The sequence below is a fragment of the Papio anubis genome, chromosome 2, assembly GCF_008728515.1.
Source record: "Papio anubis isolate 15944 chromosome 2, Panubis1.0, whole genome shotgun sequence".
NCBI lineage: Eukaryota > Metazoa > Chordata > Mammalia > Primates > Cercopithecidae > Papio > Papio anubis.
In genome coordinates this window covers 94,732,931-94,760,166 of record NC_044977.1, presented here as the reverse complement: position 1 = coordinate 94,760,166, position 27,236 = coordinate 94,732,931, and the positions used below count along the sequence as shown (strand labels likewise).

At 44.0% G+C, this 27,236-nt stretch overlaps 2 protein-coding genes and 1 pseudogene across 9 annotated transcripts in view; 1 reads left to right on the top strand and 2 right to left on the bottom strand.

Moving 5' to 3' along the window:
• LZTFL1 (leucine zipper transcription factor like 1) overlaps positions 1 to 27,236 on the bottom strand; it is a 95,358-nt gene that overhangs the window by 57,377 nt on the left and 10,745 nt on the right. The gene's annotated exons all lie outside the window — the stretch shown is intronic.
• LOC103882095 overlaps positions 462 to 27,236 on the bottom strand; it is a 37,444-nt pseudogene continuing 10,669 nt past the window's right edge.
• Positions 5,954 to 26,761, top strand: CCR9 (C-C motif chemokine receptor 9). 2 transcript variants are annotated; one of them, XM_003894548.5, is made up of 3 exons: positions 5,954 to 6,193; positions 17,316 to 17,364; positions 23,368 to 26,761. In XM_003894548.5, exons 2-3 carry the CDS (start codon positions 17,344 to 17,346, stop codon positions 24,454 to 24,456), a joined length of 1,110 nt encoding a protein of 369 aa, XP_003894597.1. In that variant the 5' UTR covers positions 5,954 to 6,193; positions 17,316 to 17,343; the 3' UTR covers positions 24,457 to 26,761. The 2 variants fall into 2 exon arrangements, with proteins under 2 accessions (XP_003894597.1, XP_009199244.1); XM_009200980.4 differs by lacking the exon at positions 5,954 to 6,193 and adding an exon at positions 15,816 to 16,706.

Here is a 27,236-nt window from a genome sequence, read left to right as displayed (position 1 = left end):
CACAGAGCAAGATAAACAAAAAAAAAAAAGAAAAAAAAGGGAAATCAGATCATGTTATCACCTGTAATTCCTTGGTGGCTTTCCAGACACCTGGCATACAGGTGAGAGCTACCTGACCCAACCTCCAGCCTCAAGTGCCTGACATGCTCATGCCCCTCCAACTGATCTGGCTGCCCTCTTTCCTTTCAATATTTCCCTGTATGTTGGTCTTTCTTGTCCTTGCATATGTCGAGATTCTTCCCTGCCAGCTGTTCCCTCTGCTGATAATGGCTCTCAATCTCTTCACATTGATGGGAACTTCCATCATTCAATATGGTATCACTTGTAGTGGGCCTTTTCCCAGACCATCAGTATGAGGGCCCTCTCCAGGCCACTCCTTCCATCACCTCTTTCTGTTCCTGATTCTCTGCATGGCATTTGCATATTTATGCTCTGTCTTGCACTTTGTTTGCACCACATCCGACCCTCATGAGAACAGTGACAGCAAATAGTAGGAGCTTGACAAATACATGTTGAATGAAGGATTCCAATGAGATCTTTCAATGAGATAATGCGTGTGAGGGCAGAAGGGATGATTTTTATCATTAATAGATGAGACAAATAAAAATAAAAAATCCTCTGACTGGTCTCATGACTCAGGTGCTGCAAGCACAAAACCTCAGGAGTTGAGGATGACACGTATTTCCCTTATAAACAGCTTGCATTCTGCAACAGCTTGGCAGCCACACCACTGAACTCTTGACCTCCCCTCTGAGCTACAGTGGAGAACATCTAACGACCTGCTAGACACCTTCACTTCAACACAGCCATATCACATCCAGTGCTGCATCCATCACTATCCGCCAAAACCAACATCTTCTCCCACGTGCTTGCTCAATTAAACATACCCGAGTCTTCCCAGAGCCTCCGACTGGTTTTGCTCTCTCCCTCCTGCAACATCTCATCATTTGGCAGCTCCTGCGGGGCACTTGGCCATGTCTGTGCTGTCCCTCTCATTCCTGCTGCTGCTGCGGCAGGGTGCGGGCCCCCCCTCCTCTCTCTCTCACTCTCTGAGAATTACCTCCTAGCTGGCACCCCGACCTTCAGGGGCTATTCATGGTAATAGCATTTAGCAAAAATGACTCCTTTCTCCTCATTCCTGTCCTTTAAGGGTTTTGATTGCTAACTGCGACACACGAGGAATGTAAAGCATCTACAGGTATTCCAGAAAACCAGTATAGCTAAAGCCTGCCCTGGCTTGAGTGCTACTGGGAAAGGAAGAGCTCACCTCCAGCACCCTTCACGCCCATGCAGAGGGGAGTGAGTCTGCCACAGGCCAGCCGCCCTGGCTTGCATCATAATGTGAGTTATCTAAGGCTAGAGCTGAGGTAGAAATATTAGCTGCTGAATAGTAGGTTCGTCTGGACCTGTACAATCCACTAGGGGGGCCATTGGCCATGTTGGATGTTTACATTTCCATTTAAGCTAATTGCAATTAAATAAAAATTTTAAAAAGATCAGTTTCTCAGTCACACGAACCACAGTGTCGTGTTCGGTAGCTATATGTGGCCACACACTGGACAGATAGCTATACAATAGTTCCATCATTGCGGAAAGTGCTATTAGATGGCTCTATTCTAGATCCCCAGGACTTATATCAAGTTAATTTTTTGCATTAATTTAGTCAGAAGATGTTTAATATTCTCCTAGAATGTGCTGCTGGGCTTCAACTGTGGCCAGTATCCACATAGTCCCTTTCCTCATGGATTAGTGGAGAAAAAAGGGTCCTTACAGATTTTATTCCTTGGAAATTTGAACCCAGGACTCTTATTACCTGTACTGATCACACTGTCACCACCAACTACTAACTGCCTCCAGACACTTTGGCTTTCCAAGTCAAGATAAGACGTTAATCAATGAAAAGTAGAAAGATAGCATTGTCCTCTTCCAAAGACCCCAATATGCTTTTGAAATATGACTTTCCCAGTATGTATGGGAGGCTAAGGAAGGAGGAGAACAAGATTACAAATCCATAGTAGTTTTCAACTTGGGGAACCTAAAAAGTAGAGGACTGAAGTAAAATTAATTTTTCCTGTGCCAGAGACTGTGCTAGACACTTGGTATATTGGAATGAACAAGAGATAACCGACTTGATCATATATTGGAATGAGCAGACTCAGCACTCCTGTTGGCCCCTGCAACAAAGTCAGCTTGGGTCTTTTCTCTGTTACAGGTATCAGGGTTGTGCATTGCAGTTTCTAGTCCACAGTTATTCCTGAAATGCTCTTCAGTTGCCAGGTATAGCACTTGGTCCAGAACTCAAAGGGGATGCTTTTATTATTATTATTATTGTTGTTGTTGTTGTTGTTGTTATTGTTATTATTAAACATTTAAAAAAAATTTCTTTTCATAGAATGCATTTTCCAATTACAGATTCCTATAGTGGGAAAATAACAATTTATTACTTATAGTTTTATATTTGTGGACAGATCGTTTTAGAACAAGTAAAACACATTTGAGAATGAAGTCTCAGTTTAGAATTTGTAATATTTTGATACTTCTACAAGGGGGACCTTGCCCTTAAATGGAACTTTGCTATGCTCAGAAGCATTCCAGGCTTTTCTTCCTAGGATTTCAAAATTCATAATGTGAGATATCAGCATTTCCTAATTTTCAAGTTCCCTAGTATATGTGACCATCAGTAGCTGGTGTCTGCTGAATAGAGAGGGAAGTTTTTGGAAATTAAACACTGTCTCATTTTCTGCAAAGTTTTTATTCATGAATTAACAGTATTTCTCTTTGTCCATTATTCCCAAGGCAAGTACAGAAGAAATTTGATCATGTAGTAATAATAATAAAGCTGGATTCTCTTTAAGAGATTGATAAATTCAAAGGCAAAAGCTCATATATCATGTTGAGTTATATGTGAGTCTTGTAAGAAGCTGGGAGGCAGCCCCATTAACTCACCAGAATACAGACCTCAGTCTCACAATTTCTTGGACATAATTCCTCTCAAACCTTTTCCTCAAAGATTACATTCTGAAAATAGTCTCGTGATTAAGAGAAGAAGGCTGTCCACCAATGGATTTATCTGTTATTTCTTCCTTATTGTGAGTTGAATGGCATGACAAAGTGAAAACAAAGAGGCATGCATTAATTCTTCAAAGTATAAGTCAAAAAGGTCAGCGCTTCCACAGTGTGGCAGTGTCTTTGCAGATGCCCACATCATGATAGTTGAAAGAGCAAAGCCCAGTAAAGGCTAAGGCTGAAAGCCAAAAGGCCTGCCTTGGCAGCTTGCTGCAATGCATCCGCATGAACACAGCCAGGAACAACTTGTCCAAGGCCCCTAGACCATGAAGAGTGAGGGGTGTAGCCACGGATTAGGCCATCACAGAGCAGGGTTTCAGATAAGCAGCTGGAAGCATGCCCAGGAGCAAAACACTGACAATCTGCTCACTAGTCCAGTGGAAAGACGCAGCCTTGGAACCAGAAAGGTGACTCAGTGACAAATGAATGTGCTGCACTCCACGCCATTCTGGGGTAGGTTGAGTCCTGAAGAAATCCTGAGATCTGAGCAGGTCTGACCACTGGGGCTCGCAGGAACAGAGCGCAGCCTCCTTGGGCACCACAGAGGGCACTCAGCCTCTAGAGAACCCCCATCTCTTCCCTCAGGGTGTACTTATACTGCCCTGTCTTCCAGAACTCACCTTAGGCAGGGTGAGAATGCAAGAGAGAAACAGCCCTTAGAGAAGGGGACCAGCAACCTTTTATAGTGTCACCCAGCTCTGAATTCTAGTTGCAAAGAAAGAAACACAGCAAAGAAAACAAGAGGATAGGGCTTTTTCTCCAAGGAATGAACCTAAACTAGGTTGCAGCAAAGGGAGTCACATTTGCACAGGCCCCTTTGAGAAAACGGAAGTTCTCTCCATGACTTCTTTGCGTCTTCCCTTCTCCCCAGCCTCATGATCCTCTCTGCATCCCAGGAGAGGGCATGTGAGTGCTCTAGAGCAGCTGCTCTCCCAGACCTTGACGGAAGAGCCTACCTAAGCTTCCCCACCTCACCTGGACCACGGGGACCCGTGTGGAGGAGGGAATCTTCCCACCCTGGTGCATTTACCCCTGCTTCTCCTCTTCCCTGACCGCCTGCCTCACCTCCTTCCTCCTCCGAGCCTCACTCCAACGGTCTAGGGGTAAGCAGTGTCTACCTTGTATGCTCTTACCTGATGAAGAAACAGCCTGAGTCAATAGAAGGGAGAAGCACAGCCTCTTCTTCACCCAAGACACTTGCAATAGTGCGTGTCTCACCTTGCGGCAAGCTTTCCAAGCATGCAATCAAACACGGGGGAGAAACAAATTCAGTCAAGAAAGTCAAGTAAGGGAACATTTTCTTCCCTCTAGCACCAGTTCCTTTTGTGTCTTTATTTGTCAAGTGAGAGGGAGCAGTGAGAGGCCAGAGTATCTGGCCGGTTCTCAGTTATGTATAGTTTCAGGCACCATTTATGTGCAATGAACGCTGGTTGAAGGAAGGGAATTTCACGGCTCACTCGCACCGCTGTTCCTTCAAGGCTGATGAATCAGACATCTCTTTCGTTCTTACTGTGCATGCCCTCTACCTTTCATATGGCCTATTTGTTGGCCTTTTTCCATTTAGACAATAAACCCAAGCACACCTCCTGCATCCCTTTGCTCTATGGGAACTGAGGGTGATGAAGGGAACATGTGCCTGGGAGTACCACGCCATGAGAGAGCAGCATTGAGTCCTCGGGACAATAAATACACTGAGAGGTGGAAACTAATATCCACAAGAGTGTAGTCGTGATTTTCCCCCAGAACAAATATATAACAGGGATCTTTGTCATAACAGTGACAGGAAATCATTAACCACATGAGGATTGAAGTCCCCACTGTAGCAGTGGATGGGAAGACTTCACCTGTGAGCTTCATTCAAAATGCAATATTTTGTATATTTAGCTTTTTTCAAAGTTTCACCAAAACACCTGTAATTAATACAATTTATTGTATTATCTGTGTAAATGTATCTGATATGTAAAACCTTACTAGATTTGCCCCAATTTGAAGGTGTCTGTGGCTTTCCAGCACTCCATGTGTTCCTAGCCACATCTCACAGGCAGACTTTCTAAAGTAGTGCCATTCAATAGCACTGTCGGCGACGATGGACAGGTTCTGTATCTGCATTGTCCATTGGGATAGCCGCTAGCTACATGTGGCTATTGAGCACTTGAAATATACCTGGCATGACTGAGAAACTAGTTAACACTTAAAACATTTTTCTTTTTTGATACAAGGTCTCACTTTGTCACCCAGGCTGGAGTGTAGTGGTGCAATCTTGGCTCACTACAACCTCTGCCTCCTGATCCTTCCACCTCAGCTTCCCTGAGTATCTGGGACTACAAACACAGGCCACCATGCCTGCCTAATGGTTTGTGTTTTTTGTAGAGATGAGGTTTTGCCATGTTGCCCAGGCTGTTTTTGAACTCCTAGGCTCTGCTTAGTGATCTGCTCCCCTCGGCCTCTCAGAGTGCTGGGACTACAGAGGTGAGCCACTGAACTGGCCCTAGTTAACAATTTAATTAATTTAAATTTAAATAGGCATATCTGCCTAGTAGCTACTGTGTTGGATAGCACAGCCCTCTGGGGTTCTGGTACATCTGTCAAGGCCAGAAAAGGTATGTTGTGATGGATAGTGCTACATCTGCCACAGGGTAGTAATCTGATACAGGCCTGCTCGGGTGACACCACCCAAAGAAATCTCATCAATGTGCACCTCTGGCAAGCCTGACAAGGCTGACTTCTCTCGATGGGACCCTCCGATTTCCCCATTCCCTGTAAGTAACTGTGCTTTCTAGGGAGAGAATTTGCTCTTAGATCATCAGTCTGTATGTGCGTCTTCAGAAGAGACAGTTTCCCCTTATCCCAGCAGTTTTCAGCTTTTTGTTTCTGATTGCAAATGATTGACTCTGCTGATTGCTGAAAGCTACACAGGTGACTCCCCACCCTCTCGGGCTACCCCACCAGTGACAACACAGGCAAGGGTGACCTGGCTTCCTTTCTGGGTGTTGTTACCGGGTAGCTGCCTGCTCAGAACCCACAAAGCCTGCCCCTCATCCCAGGCAGAGAGCAACACAGCTCTTTCCCCAGACACAGAGAGCTGGTGGGGCCTGCTGTCCCCGGGAGAGTTGCACCACCCTCCACAGTGAGTATTGCTCTTCTTGCTGCCCCCAACCCAGTGTCATCTTGGTCCTCAGTTGTTTGCTGCTATGATGGCTTCTAAAACCTGGGCTTGCATTAATTTGTTCAGAGGTCATGGGCACTAGGCACTTTGCTAGAAACTTCCAGGAAGGCAAATGGGAACTGGTGATGCCCAACTCAGGTTTCTTGTAGGGCGAGTAATAAAACTCCCTTCCCACTCACATACATGAAGCTTAGGCTTAAGGCAGTCTGTGATTTATACCTTAAAGAAAGGGGAAGCAGGTACTGGGTGATAAGATGGTGGCCAGGGGCTGGGTAAAGGACGCACCCATGAGGTCCTTGAGTCTGAGACATTGCCCCATGGAAAGGATTCTTTGTAGCAGTGAAAAATTGGAAACAAGGAAACTATGCACCAGGAGGCGAATGGTTAAATGAATTGTGATGTATCTAGACAATGGAATACACAGCAGCTATCCAATCCTATGATATGGCTCTATGTTGAATTGGTATGGAAGGTGATCCATGAAAGATGGGCAATTAAGAAGCAAAGACAGAAGATTATATGTGTAGTCTGATTTCCTTTCTATTAAGTGCTTGTGTGTCCGTGTGTGTGTGTGCGTGTGAGGCTGTGTTACAGAGAAAAAGTCAGAAAGGAAGTATCTCAGATACTTAACAATGGCTAAACTAGGAAAGGGTGCTTGAGGAGTTTTTATTTTCTATATTATGTATGTTGGCATTTTGGGGATTTTTTGTGCATTGTAAAAATACTCCTTTATGATCAGAGTAAAGTAAAAAGTTATTGTAAATGACTCATCAGTGGATGCTGGTTTGCCTTTTCAAACACACCCAACCTCTTTAGATTCTGAATTAGCTGTTACTCCATAGACAGCTGGCAAGTCCATCCAGAGAGTGGTCACTGTATGCTGAACTGTGCAGCAGCCAGTCTGTGGGATCCCATCTCCTTACTCCCTTTCCTGAATGAGCCAAAGCTACTTTGCTATTTCAGCATCTAGAATTTCAGAGTCCTTTTCTTCCAATATCTGCTTGTCTGTTCTGAAGCCCCCTGGTGTACACCTCACAGGCTGGCACTGGGAGACCCTGGGCCCTGTGCAGCCCCTGCTGGGTGGTTGGCAGGCATCTGATCCAGGCTTGGTGAGTGGATTGATCTGATAGATGGCTCAGAGACCCCGCCCCGTGTAGGGAACAAAAAGCAGAGCTATGAAAAAATGCAAGAGATGATTCAAGCTCCGTGTAGCAAATTGTACAAAGATCAAAGTAAGGACCTGCATTCCTGACTCATGTTAGTATCCAATTTGATGTTAGTGCTGTGAGCATCAGAGGCTGTAAAGTGTAGGGAGACGCTCTGTGCACAACAACCCCATGCTGATTTTCACGTTGGCTACTTAAGAACGTTAGAGAAAGACTAATAAAGAAGAAAAGAGAGAAGAATCAAATAGACGCAATAAAAAACGATAAAGGGGATATCACCATCGACCCCACAGAAATACAAACTACCATCAGAGAATACTATAAACACCTCTATGCAAATAAACTAGAAAACCTAGAAGAAGTGGATAATTTCCTGGACACTTACACTCTCCCAAGACTAAATCAGGATGAAGTTGAATCCCTGAATAGACCAATAGTAGGCTCTGAAATTGAGGCAATAATTAATAGCCTACCAACCAAAAAAAGCCTAGGACCAGACAGATTCACAGCCGAATTCTACCGGAGGTACAAGGAGGAGCTGGTACCATTCCTTCTGAAACTATTCCAATCAATAGAAAAAGAGGGAATCCTCCCTAACTCATGGTACGAGGCCAACATCATCCTGATACCAAAGCCTGACAGAGATACAACAAAAAAAGAGAATTTTAGACTAATATCCTTGATGAACATCAGTGCAAAAATCCTCAACAAAATACTGGCAAACCGAATCCAGCAGCACATCAAAAAGCTTATCCACCATGATCAAGTGGGCTTCATCCCTGGGATGCAAGGCTGGTTTAACATACGCAGATCAACAAACATAATCCAGCATATAAACAGAACCAAAGACAAAAACCACATGATTATCTCAATAGATGCAGAAAAGGCCTTTGACAAAATTCAACAGCCCTTCATGCTAAAAACTCTCAATAAATTCGGTATTGATGGAACGTATCTCAAAATAATAAGAGCTATTTATGACAAACCCACAGCCAATATCATGCTGAATGGGCAAAAACTCGAAGCATTCCCTTTGAAAACTGGCGTAAGACAGGGATGCCCTCTCTCACCATTCCTATTCAACATAGTGGTCAAAGTTCTGGCTAGGGCAATCAGGCAAGAGAAAGAAATAAAGGGTATTCATTTAGGAAAAGAAGAAGTCAAATTGTCCCTGTTTGCAGATGACATGATTGTATATTTAGAAAATCTCATTGTCTCAGCCCAAAATATCCTTAAGCTGATAAGCAACTTCAGCAAAGTCTCAGGATACAAAATCAATGTGCAAAAATCACAAGCATTCTTATACACCAGTAACAGACAAACAGAGAGCCAAATCATGAATGAACTCCCATTCACAATTGCTTCAAAGAGAATAAAATACCTAGGATTCCAACTTACAAGGGATGTAAAGGACCTCTTCAAGGAGAACTACAAACCACTGCTCAGTGAAATAAAAGAGGACACAAACAAATGGAAGAACATTCCATACTCATGGATAGGAAGAATCAATATTGTGAAAATGGCCATACTGCCCAAGGTAATTTATAGATTCAATGCCATCCCCATTAAGCTACCAATGACTTTCTTCACAGAATTGGAAAAAACTGCTTTAAAGTTCATATAGAACCACAAAAGAGCCTGCAATGCCAAGACAATCCTAAGCCAAAAGAACAAAGCTGGAGGCATCACGCTACCTGACTTCAAACTATACTACAAGGCTACAGTAACCCAAACAGCACAGTACTGGTACCAAAACAGAGATATAGACCAATGGAACAGAGCAGAGCCCTCAGAAATAATACCACACATTTACAGCCATCTGATCTTTGACAAACCTGAGAAAAACAAGAAATGGGGAAAGGATTTCCTATTTAATAAATGTTGCTGGGAACATTGGCTAGCCATAAGTAGAAAGCTGAAACTGGATCCTTTCCTTACTCCTTACATGAAAATTAATTGAAGATGGATTAGAGACTTAAATGTTAGACCTAAAACCATAAAAACCCTAGTAGAAAACCTAGGTAATACCATTCAGGACATAGGCATGGGCAAGGACTTTATGTCTAAAACACCAAAAGCAATGGCAACAAAAGCCAAAATTGACAAATGGGATCTAATTAAACTAAAGAGCTTCTGCACAGCAAAAGAAACTACTATGAGAGTGAATAGGCAACCTACAGAATGGGAGAAAATTTTTGCAATCTACTCATCTGACAAAGGACTAATATCCAGAACCTATAAAGAACTCAATCAAATTTACAAGAAAAAAACAAACAACCCCATCAAAAAGTGGGCAAAGGATATGAACAGACATTTCTCAAAAGAAGACATTCATACTGCCAACAGACACATGAAAAAATGCTCATCATCACTCGCCATCAGAGAAATGCAAATCAAAACCACAATGAGATACTATCTCACACCAGTTAGAATGGCAATCATTAAAAAATCAGGAAACAACAGGTGCCGGAGAGGATGTGGAGAAATAGGAACACTTTTACACTGTTGGAGGGACTGTAAACTAGTTCAACCATTGTGGAAAACAGTGTGGCGATTCCTCAAGGATCTAGAACTAGAAATACCATTTGACCCAGCCATCCCATTACTAGGGATACACCCAAAGGATTATAAGTCATGCTGCTATAAAGACACATGCACACGTATGTTTATTGTGGCACTATTCACAATAGCAAAGACTTGGAATCAACCCAAATGTCCATCAGTGACAGACTGGATTAAGAAAATGTGGCACATATACACCATGGAATACTATGCAGCCATAAAAAAGGATGAGTTCATGTCCTTTGTAGGGACATGGATGCAGCTGGTAACCATCATTCTCAGCAAACTATCGCAAGAACAAAAAACCAAATACTGCATGTTCTCACTCACAGGTGGGAATTGAACAATGAGATCACTTGGACACAGGAAGGGGAACATCACACACCAGGTCCTATTTTGGGGAGATGGTAGGGGGTAGGGATAACATTAGGAGATATACCTAATATAAATGACGAGTTAATGGGTGCAGCACACCAACATGGCACATGTATACATATGTAACAAACCTGCACGTTGTGCACATGTACCCTAGAACTTAAAGTATAATAATAAAAAAAAAAGTTAAAAAAAAAGAATGTTAGAGAATACAAAAATAATGATTGGATAATAATAGGTTCCAAGCTAACTTTTCTAACAGGTACTTTTCTCTTTTGGAGAATTAGCAGCTCTCTCCCTTCCTTTATCTCCCAGGTCCCTGCACATACCCCATGCTTTCTGGCTTTCATGCCTTTGTCCATATGTTTTCCCACCCTGGAGCAATGTTCCCTCTCCTCATTGCATGTCTCCATGCTCTTCAGCCTTCAAGGACCCGCAAAAATGTCACCTCCTCAATGAAGCCCTCCTGGATTTTCCCCAGAGCTAGAGACATGACTTCTTCCTTCCAATTCCTAGCACAACTCATAGCATTTTCCATTCGTTGTTATTTGCAGCCATGACTTACCCACTGTACTTGAATGCAAGCTTCTTGAGGACATGGATCATGTCTTATACATTGTTTAAGCCAAATAAATGTATCAGGTACTCAAGGCACATTGAATAAGTGGGTTCGATGGGTGGCCCATGGCACCTGCAACAAGGCCTCACTGAGCAGCGACGGAGCGATTTGCTGCAGTGCTGAGTCAACTGCCCATGCACTCCTGACAGACCACTGAGATGGTCCTCGCTCTCAGTATGTTTGGTCAAATGTGGGATTTTCCCCCCTATATTTTTCCCTCCTTCTCAGCGGCAAGAAGAAAATGAAAGCAAGCACTGAGACTTAGTAGGTGGGAGAATAAAATATTTGAGATGTATTCTGACAAAAATGAAAGAGAAATAGATGGCAAGGCTGTCTGGAGGTTCTAGATGTGGAGTCTAGGGAGGGGTAGGTCCTGTTTTTACTCTTCGGCTCTTTCCAAATTTTCTATGAGCCAGAAGCAGATGCATATTGTATAAAATGTAATATATTACATTCTATGATATACTATATTACATTATATATACTATTTATTTGTTTATTTATTTTAGAGACAGGGTCTTGCTCTGTCACTCAGGCTGCAGTGCAGTGGTGCAATGTTAGTTCACTTCAGCCTTGAACTCCTGGGTTCAAGCAATTGTCCTGCCTCAGCCAGCTGAGTAGCTGGGACTACAGGGTAGGCAACCATGCCTGGCATATTTTAAAAATTTTGTAGAGACAGGTCTTGCTATGTTGCCCAGGCTGATCTCAAATTCCTGGCCTCAAGTGATGCTCCCGCCTCAGCCTCCCAAAGTGTTGGAATTACAGGCATGAGCCATCTTGCCTGGCTTGTATTTATATATTACCATTTTTTAAAAAAATAAAGACAAACCTTTATAGAAAGCTAGTGCACAATTTAGTTGCATAAAGTAGCCATGGTGAATGTAATTACTAGACTTGCTCTTTCTGCGGTAACTGGAGCAGGCTGCCAGTTCCTCCTCTAGATGAGTTTTGTAAACAGGTGTGCTGAACGTTAGAGCACTGGGCTTCTTCTTTTTTAAAAAATCTGACAAGTTATTTTTATGACAGCTCTTAAAATTTCACACACTTAGTAGGGTATTTAAATAGTTTGCAAAATCTAAATGAAAACATGAATTCATTCTCCATTGGTCATCGTGGTTCAGTCTCCTTCCAGAAAACGTTTCGGTGCTAGTGAGCGGTGCGGTGTGTGTCTTTCTCTATTTATTTTTTTAAAAAAAGATCACACAACATAAGCCTTCCTACATGTTGCATTTTCATCTTATAGTCTTGGGGACCTCTTTTCTATCAGCATGAGGACCATCCTTGTTTATTGGCTACACGTGGTTTATTGGATTGATGTGTCATAATATTACCAATTGCTGAATGTTTAAGTTGTTTTCCAATTTTTGTTCTGCTCCAACACGTATCCCCACACCTGGACCCTTGTGTTCTTTTGTGAGAATACCAGTAGGGCAAATTCCAAGCAGACGTGCTGCAGAATCAGAGATGTTGTGCTTTGTAAATTGTGACAGATATGGCTTAACCCTCCAAAAAGACCACGTAAATGTATACTCCTCACAGCAGTGTGGAGGCCTTTTCTCCAAACTCTTACCAACATCATTACCAGCTATTGCTATTTCCAGTCTGAACCTTGCTATTACTCACTATAACCAAAGCCATTCTTTCTTCTTTTTGTGGCTTCTTTCTTTGGGAATTTTTCTCAGATATTACATGATTCATATTCAATCCTTTCACGCAAGCAAAAAGGAGGTGACATAAGCCCTGGGTATTAGAAATATATATAAAGTGTTTTCTAACTGATATCTCAAAAATTAACCTCCCTGTTCCCCAAGCTGTAATAAAATTAAATTTGCTGAGTTGAGGTCTTCCCAACTCAACTGGGCATTTTTCATCGGGGGCGAAAAAAAGAAGAGTAATTCTTAACTCCAAAGGGGCTGCTTTTCTGCTTGCTGGGTGAGTTCCTTATTTCAAAACAGAGGCTCACTGGGCTTCTTGATGGCACCTGGAGTCATGCCACGCAGGAAGCAATCACTCCACAGAGCTGAAGATGTCAGAACAGTTCAAAAATACTGCCTGGGAAAGTTCTTAGTTCTTTGGCTTAGGAGGAAAGGGGCAGAATACAACCTTTCTGAAGAAAATGCATCTTTCATTCACCTGGGAAATATTTCAAAATAACTACAAAAAGAAGTTAGAAGCAGGTGAATTGCCCTACAGAGGGAAATGTTTAAATGAATTGGAGCACAGCCCCTGTCGGAATGCCATGTAGCTGATGCCTTCACCTGTCTGAAGAATGTTTAATGATGAAGGAAATGCTTGTAATCTGTTAGGTGGGAAAAAGAAAAGTTCAAAGTGTACGAATTCATAGAAACATGGCCGGGAGGGAAAACAACAGAAAGTTAGAAGTCGTTATTTTGGGGTAGAAAGATTATGGGTGATTTTAATTTTCTCCTCTCGGCTTTTGTGTATTTGCCAAACTTCCTACAAACGTATGTGTTACTTTTGTAACAAAAAAAGTCATAAAAGAAAAGCATGGTCTTTTTTCAGATAAATGTCAGCGTTTTCCTGGCCCCCAGAGGGCTGCAGTGAAATTCGGTGCATGCCCAGGTGGCTGGGTAAGGTCACGGCCGGAGGCTGGGGCTACTCATTTTTATTTCAGACACAGTCCTGTTCCAGGCTTTCTTGTGTCGTAGGGTCAATTGCCAAAATATTTTTTCCTCTTCTTTTAAAAATGTATTGTGAGTCTTACTTGTATCTAATTTCAAGCTTACTGAAAAGTGAAGAATTGTGTAAAGAATGCTTATAAACCCTTCACCCAAACCATTGTTTTCATTTTGTCCCACTGGCTTTATTATTCTCCTTCTGTCTATATACATGTGTTTTCATTAATTTTTTGCATATGTTTTGAATCCTTTGAGAATATGCCAAAGACACTGTGCTCTTTTGCCCCTAAATACTTCAGGGGACAGTTCCTAAGAACAGGGGCATTCTCCTGTAAAACCACAACGCAGTCAGCAAAATCAGGAAGTTTAACACGGATCCAGCACTATCAGCAAATTCACAGTGCCTATTGTAAGACCTTTAATTTCCCAGTAATGTCCTTCAGAATTAATTTTTCCCCACTCTAGGACCAAATCCAGGTTCTTGCATTGCATCTACTTGTCCTGTCTCTTTAGTCTCCTTCAACCTAAGATGGTTTCTCAGTTTTTCTTTGTGTCACTTGACCTTGATATTTGGCCGGTTACTTTGCAGAAAGTCCTTCATTTTGGGTTTTCCTGATGCTTCCTCATTCTTTGATTTAGGTCGACATTTTTTCCAGGAATAAAGATGCTGTGTCTTCCCTTCTCAACTGTTTAGGACAATTGTGACACTGGTTTGCTTCCATGTTGGTGGTATTGAGTTTGAAGACCAACCAGCTGGTTTTCAAATCCAACACCATCAACATGTAGTTACATGTCTCCAAGGAGTCCTGGCTGCTTTAGTGGAGAAAGGTGTTTAGACTCCAAGATCAGGGCACTAGGCACTCACTATGTTGTGTATCATTGCTTTTAGGTCCTCTCAGCAGACACAGCCAGGAAATATGTATGTGAAACACACATATATATACACACAAATTATCTATCTATCTATCTATCTATCTATCTATCTATCTATCTGTCGTCTATCTATCTATCTATCTATCTATCATCTATCTAATTTAATCTTAAAAACACATGGGTATAAAGACACATGAACATGTATGTTCATTACAACACTATTCACAATAGCAAAAACATGGAATCAACCTAAATGTTCATCAACGATAGACTGGAGAAGGAAAATATGGTACATATACACCATGGAATGCTACACAGCCATAAAAAAGAACAAGATCACGTCCTTTAACGTGGATAGAACTGGAGGCCATTATCCTAAGTGAACTAACACAGGAACAGAAAACCAAATGTCACATGTTCTCATTTATAAGTGGGAGTTAAACGTTAAGTACATATAGACACAAGAAAGGGAACAACAGACACTGGGACCTCCTTGACGATAGAGGGAAGTAGGAGGGTGAGGATCAGAAAACTATCTACCAATCAGGTACTATGCTTATTAACCTGGGTGGCAAAATAACCTAAACACCAAGCCCCCATGAAGTGCAATTTACCTATATAACAAACCTGCACATATACCTCTGAAGCTAAAATAAAAGGAAAAAACCCACAAAAACAAACCAAAAAAAACCAAAAAAACAAAAAAACAAAAAACCCACGTGGGTCCATAGTGGCTATAACAGCACAAGGCACTCCAGTGCACTTTTGAAAAGCTACCGGCAGAGAGGTTACCAGGAGGAAGTTCTGGCTGCCTTCCTCCTTAGGGCCTGCTGGCAGCCAGAGACGACACTGAGAAGTGAAGAAAACCAGAATGTTTTCATCGTACTTTGCTTTCCCTGCCTCACTTGAACAGCTTTATTGAGGTCCAGTTACAATAAACTGCAAATATTACAATGCAGAATGTGCTTTCTGACATACATACACCCCTGTGAAGCTCTCACACAACCCAGACAGTGAACATATTTATCCCCCACTGAGGTTTTCTTTGTATCCACCTGCCCTCCTGCCCTCCCACGCTCCACTTCTCTCTCTCTCTCTCTCTTTTTTTTTTTTTTGAGACGGAGTCTTTGCTGTGTCGCCTAGACTGGAGTGCAGTGGTACAATCTTGGCACACTGCAACCTCTGCCTCCCAGGTTCAAGTGATCCTCCTGCCTCAGCCTCTTGAGTAGCTGAGACTACAGGTGCACACCACCACACCTGGCTAATTTTTTGTATTTTTGTAGAAACGGGGTTTCATCATGTTGGCCAGACTAGTCTCGAACTCCCGACTTCAGGTGATCTACCCACCTTGGCCTCCCAAAGTGCTGGGATTATAGGTGTGAGCTACCATGCCCAGCCACCTCCCCTTCTCTCTCTTTATTGCCAGGAAATCAGTGATTCTGCTTTCCATCACAATAGATTAGTTTGCATTATCTAGAGTTTTATACAAGTGAAATCATACAGTATGAACTCCCTCTGGTCTGGCTTCTTGGCATAATTGTTTGGAGACTTGTCCATGTTGCTGTGTGAATTGGTCATTCATTCCCTATTCCATTGGATGGATATTTCAAAGTTAACTTATCCGTTTACTACTTGATGGGCTTTTAGGCTGTTAGCAGTTTTTGGCTACCACAGAGTAAAGCTGTAATGAACATTCACATACTAGTCTTTATGGGGACATATGCTTACAACTTTCTTGGGTGAATACTTAGGAGTAGGATGACTGGATCACATGGTGAGTACGTGAATAACGTGTTAAGAAACTGCCAGTTTTCCAAAGTGGTTTTACCACACATTATGCATTGGGAACCACTGTACTTTCAGAAAAGCAGGGTGGGGTCATGATGTTGTTATGGAAAGGAAGCCAACAGGTTAGGATTGGATTTATGAAAGAGATTATTTTTTTCGAGAACCTTGGGGTGTGACGCTGGACAGGTTTCTTTGAAATGTACTTGCTAAGAGTATAAAAGGAAATGCCCCAGCTCAGGCACAGACTCCGTCCTTGAAGGCAGTCAAGCTGTTGTTTCTTCGGTTATACAGGGGTGGGCTTTAAAGAAATTCAAAACACATGAAAATGACAACTTGAGATTTATTTCAGTCAGTTCCGAGGCTCTGTGCACTAGGGAACTGGAACTCATTTTCTTTAGTACACAAACCTAGGACTTCCTTTTCCTGCTGAAGTCAGGGTAAAGAGGAGAAAGGTGGGTTCTGGGGGCAATGGGTCTCTTAGGGAGGGGGCCCCAACCCAAGCGGACGCCATCCAGCCCTCATGTTCTTCTTGCCACTTGGTTACTCAAAGGCCCTTTTCCTGGGGAGTCCAGAGCCCAGGGCATTCTCAAAGCGACCACTGTCCTGTTAGCTTCGGTGAGTCCCTTAGCTGATAGAGCAGAGGAAGGGGAACCAGTCAGCAAAACAGGACGGGACAGAGAAGCTCAATCAAGGGAAAGGGAGCTAATGTAGAAAGGATGGGCTGGGAAAAATTTAACAGCCCCCCTGCCATTCCTCATGTGTGGATGTGAGATGCACTAATTATTGTCTAAGTAGAAAGAAAAGAAAACAAATGCTAGAATCAGGTGACCCTCAGAGTCAAAGAAGTGAATGATAACTTCAGAGGAAAGGTTCTTGCATTTCTATGTGGACGACTGCGATGATTCTGAAACCTAGAACACTATATAGACTCTAACTCCTGCTTGGCATATTGTTTTCAGAAGAACAAACAGATTTAAAATTTAATCTCCATCTTTTTGGCATTTGGTTGTTACTATACATTTACAAGCCAGTCCCCTTTTTGATGTTTGTCCCTTTTCCAGGAGCAGACTTGCATCTGACTGACGCACCATGACACCCACAGATTTCACAGTGAGTACAGCCATGCTCCTCCGGCTCCTCAAAATACACGCTCATCTTCCCTTTTTAGGGGGTGTGGGAAGGATCCACTGTGGGGGAAGGATTTATCTGTGTGGTTTCCCAGGGTAAGATCTCTGCCCGGCAATGCCCATTACTGGGTAGGTTGTTGTCCAGCACAGAAGGTTTTGCAAATGCAAAGAGGCAGCTATGCTTTGGGGTATGTTGTGGAGACAGAGGAAAATGTGGTGTTATAAATAGCTAAGGGTTTTTAATGACCTTTAACTAGGGTGTGCTTAGTTCCATGTGCCTGTTCTAAAACTCAGACAAATGAGGTAAAGGGATAATTCATGTAATTTGCTTTTAAAAAACCCATAGTAGGCACATTAGTTGTGTTTCTTGCATAACATTATGTAGACCTTATGAAAACACATAACGGTATACATTCCCCTGAAAGGTCAAGAGCTGAACAAAAATTAGTGAGTTAGGCTGGGCACGGTAGCTCATGCCTATAATCCTAGCACTTTGGGAGGCAGAGGCGGGCGGATCACCTGGCCGAGGCCAAGATTTCAAGACCAGCCTGCCCAACATGGCGAAACCCCATCTCTACTAAAAATACAAAAATAGCTGGGTGTGGTGGCATGCGCATGTAATCCCAGCTACTTGGGAGGCTGAGGCACGATAGTCGCTTGAGCCTGGGAGGTGGAGGTTGCAATGAGCCAAGATCATGCCACTGCACTCCAGCCTGGGCAACAAAGTGAGACTCTGTCTTAAAAAAAAAAAAAAAAAATCGGTGAATCAAATCATAATCCAGAGAATCTTTTTTTCTTTTACAGCCAATGTAATTAAGTATAGAATCAAATTAATTTCCCATGCTTTTGTTAGATTCATAAATGCCTTACAAAATTACCTAAGGGCTTTAATTTTGCTTTTCTCAAAGGGAAAGCCTGGGTTTTACAGGTAGATAATTGAAATCCAGACTTCCTAGCAGGTGGGCTAACAAACTGCCTCACAGTACATTGTAGGTTTCCATGATCTAAAGAGAGTGGTGGTTGAGACAGTTCATCAACTAAATTATTTATGATATGCTAATGATTCATTAGTATTACATATGTGTAGTTACCTAATTGCACCTATATCCATAACAACAAAAAAGTAATTAATTTGGTCCTGGTGAAGTAACTATCCTTCTGACCAAAAGTAGATTCTTCAGTTTCTCCTGCATTAAATTCACCTTTCAATACCTGAGGCTGTGGAAACAGAAGTAGATGAAGGCAGCAGAGCCAGGGCTGCTTCTGAGATTGCCAGTCATTTGGTTTTATCATTTGGGATCTTGGATAATAGCCAAACTCCGCAAAGCAGCCCCAGATAAGAAGGAAACTGCACCTCAATAATGACCTTCTCTAATCAGAGGAGTCTGGTGCCATCTAAATGGGAAGAAGATAGGACCCCTGTGGCCCTGACTCCCACATTCCATGGAAAGTAGCCGTGGCACCCTGTGGCCACCTTTCTGAGGATGTGCTGGGCCAGTCACCCATGCAGGTGCCCCACATTCCTTCAGCGTCACGGTAAAGGCAGAGTCCCGTTTACAGATGAGGAGACCGAGACTGGGGAAGGTGGTTTGAGGGTTCAAGGTCTCATAGAGATTTGGAGGAAGAGCCCTTGAGGGGTGCTGTCAGCAATCATAGCTTTGCTGGGTTGCTCCCTCAGGGTGAATGTCAAAGCACTGAAATCCAGGTCTGATTGTTGGGATTTAATACTTTCTCAAGTGTGGGGCCAAGGTGTCTGCCAGCATCCCTCCTGATAACAAATTCATTGTTTTCCCACCTTCCTCCTTCTTGTGCCCTCTCATTCCATCTCTCCCATTCCCTTGTGCCCATTCTTGGTGCTAAGGCACAATGGAAGCCTTGGCAAGCACAGTCCCTGCCCTTTCTCTGTCCATTCCCCAGAGAGGGGAATCTTGAGCCTGGGTCTGGCCAAGGGTTTCCAAAGAACACATGAGTCAGAGAAGGAGGCCCTGGAAAGCTCTGGGACCTTCTTCCTGCTCTGGGTGTTCACAACCAGGATGCCTGGGCTGCTGCTTCTGAGCCCAGGACTCCTGAGGGAAGAGGACATGCCTGTGTGTGAGCAACAGCCTGTGCGCTCAGAGGCTTGCCTGGGACACAGACAGGCAGGATGGGCCCCTTGCCCTGGTTGTGCACTGAGGTTTGTTTACGTTTACTGGAGGATTTCCAGAGGATTTGATGTCTAAGAGTCGTGACACAGTGGGTATTATTCCAGGATTCCTCTTGTGGTCCTGACAAATTTTATATAAATCTAGATTTGGGGTGTAAAATTCAATCACTTAAAAAATATGCCTGGGGAGTCCCTAACCTAACTAACTAACTTCATACAAAAGCATGAGGTCCTTAATCCCCACCCAGCAGAAAAACTCTGCCCCTGGCCTTCCAGCAGGACACAATGTCCTTGTCTGGGATTCAGTCTTGGGAGTGTTGGCTGTGCCTACTCGCCGGGCCGTGGAGAAAGCTGGGTCACCCAGGTCCTGGGACTTCTGCACATTTCTCCCCTTCTGCCCCTTCTACAGTCTCCTCCAGGCCCCGCTCCAGATCACTTTCCCTCGCTGGCCCAGGAATCCACCTCCTTCCAGCACCTTAGCCCAGGACTAAAACAGCTAAGTGACGCTGGCCTTCCTACCTGCCCCTCCTCCCCACTCCCTGTCTCATTTTCTCCCCCTGAACCAAAGCTGTCTCTTGTGCTTGCCCTTTTGCCAAGCATGCCCTCTTTCCTCCCTTGCCTTCCTCTTTCTCCCTTGTCTGTGCTGCTCCTCGCTACCTGGAGCTGCAGCAGGAGGAGAGCAGGCTTGCTGGACCGGAGAAGCAACTCCATGCAGCAAGACCCCTGGGCCCTCATCTGTGAGGCTGCTTGCGATTGTTTCACAGCCTTGGGCTCAGGCCCATGTGAGAGTCTATTAAAACTATTTGACCAAAAAAAAAAAAAAAAAAAACCCCAAACAACAAAAACCAAAAAACACCAACCCACAAACAACAAACAAAAACTTCAAGAGCAAGTTTAGCACCTATTCATCTGTGGATTCACAAGTTGGTACTTGCTCATCTGCATGGTTTTACTGGGTTTTACTGAGGTTCCTCCGAAAGGTCATCCTCCCAACCTCTTAAACCTGCTGTGATGTCCACTTTGGGGTCTCTGTGCTCTTCACAGTCTTCCTTCTATTCTCAAGTACTTCTTTCGCTCAAAGTCCACTCAAACCTCACCTCCTACAGGACGACTGTCTTAGTGGGGCCATGATTGCAACTGGTTCCCGTGTCCAGCATTGGGAGGATTCTCCTGGCATGTCTCTAAAATGTGTGTCACCTAGGAAGTCTGTCCTCTCAAGAGGCTGGATTTCCAGATAAGCGCCAAAGTGTAAACTGAAATGGATGAACTAGGCCTAGGGACTAATCCCATATAAAACAGGGAGATGAGTTTTCTTTAGTTCTTTGCAGTAGTGGGCCATTTCCAGCTGCCCTGGCCTGAAGAGCCACCTCCAGGATCCTGCTCCTGGGTCCCGCTCTTTGCAATAGGGTCACATATTGGAGATGGAGTCAGGACTAGATGTCAGATTTTCCCAGTTGTCATCCAAGTTACCTTGGGTCCTCCTGCTATTTCCTGCCAGCCAAGGCCCAAATAGGACTAACATCTACTGTCCTTTATCAGTCAGCTTAGTGAGCCCTGATATCTAAGAAGCCCTCCACAAACACACACACAACAGGTTCTATATTCCAATAAGGTTTGAAAACATTGCTAAACAAAATTCAACTGATTCTGAAGGATTTCTCAGAGTCTTTACTGTGCTAATGTGCAATTAAAATAAAACAAGTTCTGGGCCAGTCACGGTGACTCACGCCTGTAATCCCAGCACTTTGGGAGGCGGAGGTGGGCAGATCACGAGATCAGAAGTTCGAGACCAGGCTGACCAACATGGTGAACCTCGTCTCTACTAAAAATACAAAAAATTAGCCGGGCATGGTGGTGGGCGCCTGTAGTCCCAGCTACTCGGGAGGCTGAAGCAGGAGAGTGGCGTGAACCTGGGAGGCAGAGCTTGCTGTGAGCCGAGACTGTGCCACTGTACTCCAGCCTGGGTGACAGAGCGAGACTCTGTTTCAAAAAAAAAAAAAAAATTAGCCCAGCATGGTGGCTTGTGCCTGTAATCCCAGCTACTCAGGAGGCTGAGGCAGGAGAATCGCTTGAACCTGGGAGGTGGAGGTTGCAGTGAGCCGAGATGGCGCCATTGCACTCCAGCCTGGGCAGCAAGACTGAAAATCCGTCTCAAAACAAACAAACAAGCAAACAAACAAATAAATAAATAAATAATAAAACAAGTTCTGTAGGACTTTTCAGATCCTTCAACTTGCTCAGGAGTATTGTGAATTTCAAAGAAGGAATATGCAGCAGAGATTCTCAACTATTTTAACCATTAGTGTTCCACCCAAAACATGGTTTGGAAATGCTGGTCGGATCTACTAGAAATAGATGGATATTACAATGTATACAGATAGGGAGAGCCCAGCTAACAGAAGGTAGAGAATATTTTGTTATTTAAATATAAACATTTAAGTACATAAAATAATCTTTGTACTTATATATTTGTTAATATTAACTGTTCAAAACAAAATAAAAACTTACTGTGGATTTTGGGTGACTTCTAGTCCAAATGCATCCAGATGAATTGAACTACCACATTTGCCTCAGGAGAAATAAAAGTAGAGATGAGATTTGGCAAGGAATGTCCCTCAAGGAAAGGAAGTGAGAGCTGGTAGTCCTTGGTGGAATTTGGGATCCTAATGGGGGTGCTGGGAGGGAAACTGGTGGGAAGTGAGAGTGTTTGAGGATCTGTGGGCAGAGGTTTTGGAAGGAATGTAGCAGGCGTGGCAGGGACTCTCCCCTCCTCCTCCATGGGCAGTCCACGTCCTTCATTCCCTCCCACCCCAGGTTTGACTCAAGGGCTTACATCTCAGGGTCTCATTTCCAGCCCTCATTTCCTGTTTCCGTGGGAGGGGTTCTAGGATGGCTTCTGATTCAGGAACCCCCAAAAAGTGTAAGAAGTGTGTGTGTGTATGCGCGTATATGCGCATATATATGTGTGCATGCATGAGCGTGTATATATGTGCGCGTGAGCATGAGTGTTGGCAGGTTTGTGTACATGAGAGCATGTGCAAGTGCATGTATTTTGTGTATGCATGTACATGTGAGTGTGTGTGCTTGTTGGGGCCAGCTTCATGGCTATGCAACCCACACAGTCACACAGGGGCCCTGTGCTTAGAAGTGCTGCTTGTTTGATTGAATGCTGGATGTGTTGAAATTCCTAATAATTTTTGGACCATGGGTCCTGCTAACTATAGAGCAGGTCATGGTGCTTGTGTGTGTACGTGGGGTTGAGAGTGTCTGTGTGTGTATGTGTATGTGCATGTGTATGTGGGTGTACGGTGCTCCCGGAGCTTTCAGGAAACTCAGGGGACTGGGATCCAGATGAGTTTAATAGCCCTTGCTGACCTTTTTTAGGGTCAGTGAAAAACTGAATAGACAGGAGAAGGACGATCACAGTCAAACCCACAGTTTGATAAAACTCCCCGTCAATAGTGTGGAGGCACTCTCATCTATCAGAGCACTCGGCACGCACACTATAAATCTTCGTTCACTTCTCTGGTTGCTCTATGGGTAGGTAAGTTCCCTGAGAGTGAAGACACACATCTGACTTATTTACTACGGTTTCTTTGGTGCATAGCACAGTAGCCAACATACAGTACGTGCTTAATAAACATCTGTTGAATAAATAAATATGTGACAACCCAAGCAGATGTTCTCAGAATGCCTACAGCCTAGGCCTCAGAATGCTTACATGTCTTTGGCCTTACCATAGGTGTTTGAGGTTGGAAGGGTCAAGAGGTCCATGCCTCTGCCATCAGACACGACCTTCAAAATATTTTCCTTGACCTAATGCCATCTTGTGTCCCCTTGCAGAGCCCTGTTCCTAACATGGCTGATGACTATGGCTCTGAATCCACCTCTTCCATGGAAGACTACGTTAACTTCAACTTCACTGACTTCTACTGTGAGAAAAACAATGTCAGGCAGTTTGCGAGCCATTTCCTCCCGCCCTTGTACTGGCTGGTGTTCATCGTGGGCGCCTTGGGCAACAGTCTGGTCATCCTGGTCTACTGGTACTGCACAAGAGTGAAGACCATGACCGACATGTTCCTTTTGAATTTGGCAATTGCTGACCTCCTCTTTCTTGTCACTCTTCCCTTCTGGGCCATTGCCGCCGCTGACCAGTGGAAATTCCAGACCTTCATGTGCAAGGTGGTCAACAGCATGTACAAGATGAACTTCTACAGCTGTGTGTTGCTGATCATGTGCATCAGTGTGGACAGGTACATTGCTATTGCCCAGGCCATGAGAGCACACACTTGGAGGGAGAAAAGGCTTCTGTACAGCAAAATGGTTTGCTTTACCATCTGGGTATTGGCAGCTGCGCTCTGCATCCCAGAAATCTTATACAGCCAAATCAAGGAGGAATCTGGCATTGCTGTCTGCACCATGGTTTACCCTAGCGACGAGAGCACCAAACTGAAGTCAGCTGTCTTGACCCTGAAGGTCATTCTGGGGTTCTTCCTCCCCTTCATGGTCATGGCTTGCTGTTACACCATCATTATTCACACCCTGATACAAGCCAAGAAGTCGTCCAAGCACAAGGCCCTAAAAGTGACCATCACTGTCCTGACCGTCTTTGTCTTGTCTCAGTTTCCCTATAACTGCATTTTATTGGTGCAGACCATTGACGCCTATGCCATGTTCATCTCCAGCTGTGCCGTTTCCACCAACATTGACATCTGCTTCCAGGTCACCCAGACCATCGCCTTCTTCCACAGTTGCCTGAACCCTGTTCTCTATGTTTTTGTGGGTGAGAGATTCCGTCGGGATCTTATGAAAACCCTGAAGAACTTGGGTTGCATCAGCCAGGCCCAGTGGGTTTCATTTACAAGGAGAGAGGGAAGCTTGAAGCTGTCGTCTATGTTGCTGGAGACAACCTCAGGAGCGCTCTCCCTCTGAGGGGTCTTCTCTGAGGTGCATGGTCCTTTTGGAAGAAATGAGAAATATAGAAGCAGTTTCCCCACTGATGGGACCAGAGAGAGTGAAAGAGAAAAGAAAACTCAAAAAGGGATGAATCTGAACAATATGATTACTTGTAGTCAGAATTTGCCAAAGCAAGTATTTCAAAATCGACTGACTAGTCAAGGAGGCTGTTGATTGGCTCTTGACTGTGATGCCTGCGATTCTCAAAGGAGTACTAAGGACCAGCACTGTGGAGCACCCTGGCTTTGCCACTCGCCGGAGCGTCAATGTCGCTGCCTCTGGAGGAGCCCTTGGATTTTCTCCATCCACTGTGAACTTCTGTGGCTTCAGTCCTCATGCTGCCTCTTCCAAAAAGGGACACAGAAGCACTGGCTGCTGCTACAGACTACAAAAGCAGAAGATTTCGTGAAAATGTCCATCTTTGGGAAATTTTCTACCCTGCTCCTGAGCCTGATAACCCATGCCAGGTCTAGGACCTTTCCAGGCAATCTCAGACCTAATTTCCTTGTGTTCTCCTTGTTCTGTTCTGGGCCAGTGAAGGTCCTTGTTCTTATTTTGAAACGATCTGCAGGTCTGGCCAGTGAACCCCTGGACAACTGGCCCCACCCACAAGACATCCAAAGTCTGTTGTCCTGCTGGAGGTTTTGACCTAGACAAGGATTCCACTTATTCCTTGGTATGGTGACAGTGTCCCTCCATGGCCTGAGCAGGGAGATTATAACAGCTGGGTTCGCAGAAGCCAGCCTTGGCCCTGTTGTAAGCTTGTTCTGTTGAGTGGCACTTGGTTTGGGTCCACCGTCTGCTCCCTAGAAAATGGGCTGGTTTTCTTGGCCCTCTTCTTCCTGAGGCCCACTTTATTAGGAGGAATAAAGTGAGCAGATACGGGCAGCAGCCAGGGAGGGCAAAGGGGTGAAGCACAGGCCTTGCTGGAAAGGCTATTTACTGCCATGCTTCTCCTTTTCTTACTCTATAGTGGCAACATTTTAAAAGCTTTTAACTTAGAGATTAGGCTGAAAAAAATAATAGAATTCACCTTTGAATCTTTCGTGTCTTTCTTTTCACAATTTGGCAAAATGTATCACCTTTGAAAATATTTAGCATATTGGAAAAGTGCTTTTTAATGTGTATATGAAACATTAATTACTTGTCACTTTCTTTACCTTGTCTCAATATTTTAAGTGTGTGCAATTAAAGATCAAATAGATATATTAAGGGTGTGAAGGCTGGTCTGAAGGTAGTGAGTTATCTCAACTGATTGTTCAGTCAGTTACAGATTGAACTCCTTGTTCTACTTTCCCTGCTTCTCTCTACTGCAATTGACTAGTCTTTAAAAAAAATGTGAAGAGTAAGCAATGGGAATAAGGAAATGGAAATAAGATCTCCAAATACCTTAAAACCATCATGGCTGACAAGTTTTTATTTCTCCTCTGTCCAAATTTACTCCTCAGGCTTTTATGTGTTAGTCAAATGGAATTTCCAAGGAGGACTATTGGAACAGCACCATAAACCACTCCTGACTTTGCCACTTGCTCTAGAGGAAGCATTTAATTTCCCCAGTGCCTTGTGGATCGTTGTGGTTTCCGTGCCAACGCCATCCCTTCCCAAAGGGGACACAAAAGCACTGGACCCTGCCATTTCACCCTTTTTCTCCCCGCACACTTCTAAAGCACAAGAGAATGAGGAATAAAGTGAGCATACATGGGCAGCAGCCAGGGAGGGCAAAGGGGTGAAGCACAGGCCTTGCTATCCTATCGACATGCTGCCCGTGAGGGGACAGTGGGTGGGAAGAAAGCATTGACCTGGGACCAGCAGATCAACATGGGCCCAGCACAGGCACTGCATCCATAGTAAAGGGGAGGATAACTTCTCCAAGGTCACTTATGGACAGAGCCATCCACTGACCATTTCCAAGAGGAGATCCAGATATTTGCCCTTATAGGAACTTGAGAGAATAAAAAAGATTCAAGAGCCACTCCTAAATAACATTGTGCAGTTAGGTGCAAAGAACACAGCTGAGTTTGGTTTTTATTTTTAGATACTGCGGTTCTGACGCTCTGTCATGGGAGTCCCAGTGGTGCTGAGCCTCACACAGGACAGCCTTACTAGGACAATTATGGAGCCTCCCCAGGTGGGAGCCTGGACAAGTAGCTTTGCGTGGACCTGTTCTGGTACATGTCTTAAATGCCCACCCTCCTCATCACACACAAATGCCTTGTGTGGAGTAGGAACAATATAATGAATTAATATCTTTATAAACATTTAAAATTAATTATTTCTCAAATATGTACTTCATGTGTCAGAGTTCAGCAGTTAGAAAACTTCTAGAAAATAAAGATTGCCAACCTTGAGCACTGGGACATTACTTCCTTTGGGCAGTGATGTTGTCCTGCTATCTACGGGCAGCCTGGGGGACTGGTGGTCAAGGAAGGAACTGACTAAACCAGGACTGGACACCAGTGTTTTTCCCAGCTTTGATGTCCAGGGCTTTGGCCTTGTGAGTTGCCCTGGTTGCTTCCTGAGAGAGCTGAGTGGCTATAACTTCTTCCATTTGCCCATTGTCGTTGTTGCTGAGAGTCCTGAGCAAGGAAGGAAGCAGCCCACAGTGAGCTCCTTCCCTTTTGGTCTTGTGGACCTTCCCCCAGGCCATCGCCATTGCAGTATGGCCATTATGTGTGGCATCCTGGTTTCTGTGATGGTGTTGACTTGAATACAGAGCCAAGGCTGTCACGAAGCATTCATGAGTTGACACCTTTGGA